We start from the raw sequence: 5,872 nt of genomic DNA, 5'->3' as shown, positions 1-5,872 counted from the left end.
TCAATAGTAAGCTGTAAAGTTTAAAAAATTATTTACTAACTTTACATATTAAAATGTTAAAAATAGATATTAAAAAAAATTAATATTAATTTTGTTCAAATTTCGTTAAAGTTTGGTTTACGTGGTTGTGCAAATATCTTTTGCACTGTTAATATAGAGAACTTAAACTAGTAAATAAAATACCATTATCCCTTTTCTTTGACCAAAAATTCGAAAGAGAGAAGACTATATTTTCAGAATTGAGAATGAAAAGATACCGTGGAAAATGATTAGGTCAACCAGTCAGCATCGCATGTGAATAATAAAAAAACACTTCCTTTTAGTCCAAACCAAACTCCTACCAAAGTTTATTCTCAATTTTCTTCCACTTATAATTAATTAGAATCTTTCTGCCGTATTAATTTCAGAGCATTAAAAACTGGGTTCCTTGTTTGTTTTGGCTAATGAGATATGACATGCATTAATTCAATTGTTCTAATTCTCCAACAAGAAAGTAAATCTTAGACAAATGAGTGTACACTTGTAACAGTTTTGTAGTAATATTCCTTAGTCGTTCTTCCTTTGTGAGTTTTGGACCTTGTTCTTAACGTGTGTCTCCTCGTATCAGCCGGTAGTCAATTCCTCTCAAGACCTTATACTTATATGTTTAATGTTATTATTCTTTCACTTGAAAATGGGGTTCTTATCTTAAACTTGTCAAAGGCTATCTTGCATTCCTGTTTGGTTTAACTGAGATATGGATCCTTCGCTCAGCCCTACATCCATTCATTATGCTATTAAGGTAAGTGTGCCGCATACCTCGTAATGAATTTTCAATCATTTAAAAGTTATCAGTTCAAGATGTGAAAATAAGCTGGTGTAAAACTGTAAAGTAAGATTATTTACAATAGATTTAATGTACATCGATCCTTTTTCGGACCTCACACATCAGTGCATGAAATTTGAACCTATGACTTGAAATAATTTTTGAAATCGCTTTATCACTTTATTAGAATTTTTCTTTACCTCAAGGCAATTCAACTATTTAAATATAATAAGAAAAATTGTTTTTGTCCATTTTTTTCAAGGAAGAGATTCAATTGAACACCTTTTTAGCTTAATTCCTAACATGTTTGACCAAACTTCTAAAATCAGTTTATTTATTATAAATGCTTTTCTCAAAAATATTTTTCAAAAAAGAATTTTTGGTGAGAAATAATTTTTATTTGGCTAATTAATTTGAAAAACACTTTTGAGCCGCAATTAGTATTTTACCAAGATTTTAAAAAGTGATTCGAGGTATATTTTCTCAAAAGTTATTTTCAAAAAAATGCTTTTAGAAAGAAATTATTTTTTTCTAGTTATCCAAAATTATTTTAAATTTTACTCAAAATCACTTTTTTTTCCCTATAAAAGAACTTGATCAAACAGCTCTAACTTTTGGAAAAAGAAAAAAAAAAGCACTTTCTGTATTTTGATAAGAGAACAAAATCATATAGAAGGGAAAGCAGTTGGCTGTAACCTGTAAACCTCCTCAGTGCCCAGTGAAGAAGATGAGAGGATCAGTTTGCGGTGCAATTTATGAAATTTATCTATGCGGTAGCTCCCACTCTTTCTGATTGATGATCATGCTTATTTGGAAGTCGATATTCGTTGTATAGGTAGTATATCCACGAGTGCACATATGAAAACGAAAATAGTATTGAGTTAATTTGGTATGTATATATATGTATATATATATTTCGAGATAACATGCCCCCCTGAAGAAGATACAAAATGCACCATTTTTGCAGATTTCAATTTTCATTCCATCTAATTGAACTTCGAAAGCTAAAATGGCTCTGTAAAAAGTCTTTACATAATAGATTGAACTATGCTACTTATTGCTACAAGTCATATTCATGTTTTATTCCTATGTCTGTGGTGAATTTGCAGAAAGAGACGTGGAGGCGTACCGTTGTTCTATCGTTTCAAACCCTGGGAATATTATATGGTCGATTAAGCACTGCTCCCTTGTATGCATTCGGTTCAATTAATCCTAGCGATATCAAATCAGGACAGCAGATATATGAACTCTTCTCCTTTGTTTTTTGGACTTTAACCATCATTCCCTTGCTCAAATATGCCTTTATAGTCTTGAAGGTTGATGATAACGGAGAAGGTAATGTAAAAACATAATGGTTAAGATTTGATTTGTTCATATGAATTAGGGGCAGAGGTAGAATCTAAGCTACGGGTTCGGCTGAACCCAATAGCTTTTGCTCAAATTGTGTATTTTGTGTTAAGAAATTTATTATATATGTATAAATATTAAATTTTGGAACCCAATCATTAGCACTTGAAGTGAAGTTGTCATCTTAAATCCAAACCCATAAGATTAGAATCCTGGCTCTGCTTCTGCATATGATACAGATCGCTGTGTGTCTAAAAAGTAGTGAATTGTTGCAGGTGGTACGTTTGCTTTGTATTCCCTACTCTGTAGGCATGCCAATGTAGGGCTGCTTCCGAGTGATATAAGTACTACAGAACTTATGCATCAAGAAGAAGGAACCCCTTCTAAGATGAAGGTGGAATCAAGGGCAAGAAGAGCAATTGGAAGATATAAAAGCAGCCACTACTTGATGTTATTTTTGGCTTTGCTTGGTTCCTGCATGATAATCTGTGATGGAATTTTTACCCCTGCTCTTTCGGGTTAGTCTTATCACTGTCATCCTCATTAGTTTGCGGATAACCTCCTAATCTCACATGATCAGGATCATTACTTCCTGTTTTCATTTCAGTTTTATCAGCAACATCAGATCTGAGACGTTCATTGTCAAAATTGGCAGCCCGATGTAAGAATTGTATTATAATCAGCACATTATGATGCAAGATATTTACATAATACGCAGGAGTTCATTTTTATGCATTTTTTGTCAGTCACCTCTTCTGAAAAGGCAAGACACTCAGTTGACAAGTATTTAAAGAGATGTAAGTGTCCTAACCTTCTGTTTTGGCCAATGAAATTGGGCTTTGTATAATTTTTGGAAGATAAGTAGTTTGTTATTTGCGATACTTCATCTTTAGTTACTTAATTATTCGTTGAAATGATACTTTCAGATATACCAGTTCCAGCAGCATGTGCCATCTTGGTTTGCCTTTTCATGCTGCAACGATATGGGACCAACAGAATCGGGGTCATCTTTGCTCCAATTGTCATCATATGGCTCATGTTTATAAGTGGTTTCGGAATGTACAATATATTTCATCATCCCCAAATCCTCTGGGCAATATCCCCTGCATACATGTTTAGGTTTATTAAGAAAATAGATATTTCAAGTTGGAAACTTCTAAGCAGCATTGGCTTATGTATAGCAGGTTAGTTGTTTTTAACTTATATATTTCACTTCCATCTTGATGCCGAAGGCCTTATACTCATCCATTATTCACTAGCACTTCTGAAAACAAAATTTTCTGATAAATGATGGCTAATATTCTTCAGGTTCAGAGGCAATGTTTGCAGATTTAGGTCATTTTTCAAAGCGATCTATTAAGGTATTTATGAAATTCGTTTGCGATTTTTAAATAGTTACATTATCAAGGAGATAAAACATTTCATATGATTCCATGTTTGCAGGTCACTTTTGTCTTCTTGGTATATCCAGCACTTGTATTATGTTATGCTGGACAAGCAGCATTTTTTTCCAAGCACCTTGGTACTTCAGATGATGTAGCTCATCTTAGTGAATCTATAACACATAGTAAGTTTAGTAAATGGTTTTATAATTATGGTAGTGGCTTGTTCCTTAAGATTTCTAATCCTCAATTATCAATTGCTCAGGACACCTTCAACATATATTCACAATTTTGTCCCTTTTTGCTTCCCTCGTGGGTAGCCAAGCAACCATTACGGCAACTTTTTCCATCATAAACCAGTGCCAAGCACTTGCTTGCTTTCCGAGAGTCAAAGTTATCCACACATCTGAAAAAGTACATGGACAGGTTTATGTTCCTGATGCAAATTGGTTGATCATGGTCCTTAGCCTCACAATCTTGATAGGTTTTCGAGACATATCAGCTATTGCAAACGCTACAGGTATAGTTTATACATTGATCAAAACTGTAGCTCTCTTGTTTTAAGCAGTACGCAGTCATGTAAAGCTTCTAATGCATGCAATTCTGGCTCCCACTATATTAGTTATTAGATTAGAATTATAGGGGCCATATTGTTACTAGGACTAATATTATTTCATCATATTTCATAAACTTGTTGCTCATTTTTCTCCCAGGTTTAGCTGTTATTTGTGGAATGCTAGTGACAACTTGTCTTATGTCACTAATTATAGCACTGCAATGGGAGAAGACCGCTGTGTTTCTCTCTCTGTCATTTTTGTTATTCTTTGGTTCGATTGAGGCATTATACCTATCTTCATGCTTCTTGAACTTTTCCAAGGGAACTTGGTGTATTGTTATTCTGTCGTTGATTTTTCTGACAATCATGGTCTCTTGGCACTATGGTACTATAAAAAAGTATGAATTCGACATAGAGAACAAGGTGACCGTGGACTGGTTGACAGAACTTAGTCCTGGACTTGGCGTTTCTAGAGTGCCCGGAATTGGTTTCATTCATACTAATATTGTGACAGGAATCCCAGCTTTCTTCTCTCACTTCATTACCAACATCCCTGCATTCCATGAAGTGCTGATTTTAGTGTCCTTCAAGTCTTTGCCCGTGCCATACATTCCCAAAAATGAACGATATCTTATTGGCAGGATTGGTCATAAAGATTACAAGATTTTTAGGTGCATTGTTCGATATGGATATCGTGATCATGTAAGGAATATAAATGATTTCGAGGATCAGATTATTAGCTCGATAGGTGAATTCATTGCCAGAGAGGAACGACATCATGAAGCGTTGTTTTTGCAAGAGGGAACGATGATCATTTTGGGAAGCAGAATGACCGATGGAAATGTATTGGTACCTGTTGTTGTTGGAGGTGAACAAAGTGAAAGTGGTCAAGATGTAGCAGATATTGAAAATCCAACTACTACTACTACTACTACTACAACAAAGAGGAAAAAAGTTAGATTTATGTTGCCTGCAAATAGTCCTAAAATGAATCCATCAGTAAGGAAAGAACTTCAACAACTTGTGGATGCCAGGGAAAGTGGCACTGCTTATTTTTTGGGACATTCACACTTAAAAGTACGCAAAGGGTCGAATTTTGTGAAGCAATTTCTTGTGAAGGTTTATGCATTTCTGGATAAGAACTGCAGAGAGCCTCCAATTGCATTAGATATACCTCATGCTGCTCTTTTGGAGGTTGGAATGGTCTATACAATATAATTTGCAACTGAAACATTGAATACATTATGGCCTAGACGTCGTAGAGAATTGAGAATTCCAAGTTTTTAATTTTTTGAATTGGAAAGGCGTCAATAGAAATTTAATAGCTTGCAATTTGCAAAGACAACAATGTAAAACACATTGTACATCAGAAATAATTTTAGCGATAAACTTTTTAATTTACGAGTGCATGTGAAAAGATGCGGTCCATGTCGCGATCAGGGGCAGCTCTAAGGCTTTGGGTAGTGAGGCCATTGCTTTAGGCCCCCAAATTTTGAAGGCCCCCAAATTTATTTTAAATTCTTATTATTATTGTTACTATTATATATTATATAATTTATATAAATAATTAGAATAAAAAAAGTGTTACAGTATATTTTTTGTTACTTGATTGAGGTTATTTTATACAATAAATTTATAAATTATGATAATTTTCTTTCCTCATTAATTAGTATATTTGACAAAAGTGGGTTGCTCTAGTGTTGAGCACCCTCCACTTCCAACCAAGAGGTTGTGAGTTCGAGTCACACCAAGAGCAAGGTGGGGAGTTCTTGGAGGGAGGGA

General features: G+C 34.3%; 1 protein-coding gene across 3 annotated transcripts; it reads left to right on the top strand.

Annotated features, from left to right (window-relative positions):
* The first annotated feature begins 657 nt into the window (after positions 1 to 657).
* LOC107804478 (potassium transporter 25-like) lies at positions 658 to 5,487 on the top strand. 3 transcript variants are annotated; one of them, XM_075251843.1, is made up of 10 exons: positions 658 to 781; positions 1,915 to 2,140; positions 2,428 to 2,670; positions 2,760 to 2,813; positions 2,899 to 2,949; positions 3,079 to 3,336; positions 3,461 to 3,513; positions 3,596 to 3,719; positions 3,800 to 4,054; positions 4,248 to 5,487. In XM_075251843.1, exons 1-10 carry the CDS (start codon positions 737 to 739, stop codon positions 5,306 to 5,308), a joined length of 2,370 nt encoding a protein of 789 aa, XP_075107944.1. In that variant the 5' UTR covers positions 658 to 736; the 3' UTR covers positions 5,309 to 5,487. The 3 variants fall into 3 exon arrangements, with proteins under 3 accessions (XP_075107944.1, XP_016483865.2, XP_075107945.1); XM_016628379.2 differs by lacking the exon at positions 658 to 781 and adding an exon at positions 1,422 to 1,578; XM_075251844.1 differs by lacking the exon at positions 658 to 781 and adding an exon at positions 1,422 to 1,640.
* The last annotated feature ends 385 nt before the right edge of the window (positions 5,488 to 5,872 follow it).

This window comes from Nicotiana tabacum, chromosome 4 (assembly GCF_000715075.1).
Source record: "Nicotiana tabacum cultivar K326 chromosome 4, ASM71507v2, whole genome shotgun sequence".
NCBI classification, from domain to species: domain Eukaryota; kingdom Viridiplantae; phylum Streptophyta; class Magnoliopsida; order Solanales; family Solanaceae; genus Nicotiana; species Nicotiana tabacum.
This window is presented reverse-complemented; position numbering and strand designations above follow the sequence as displayed.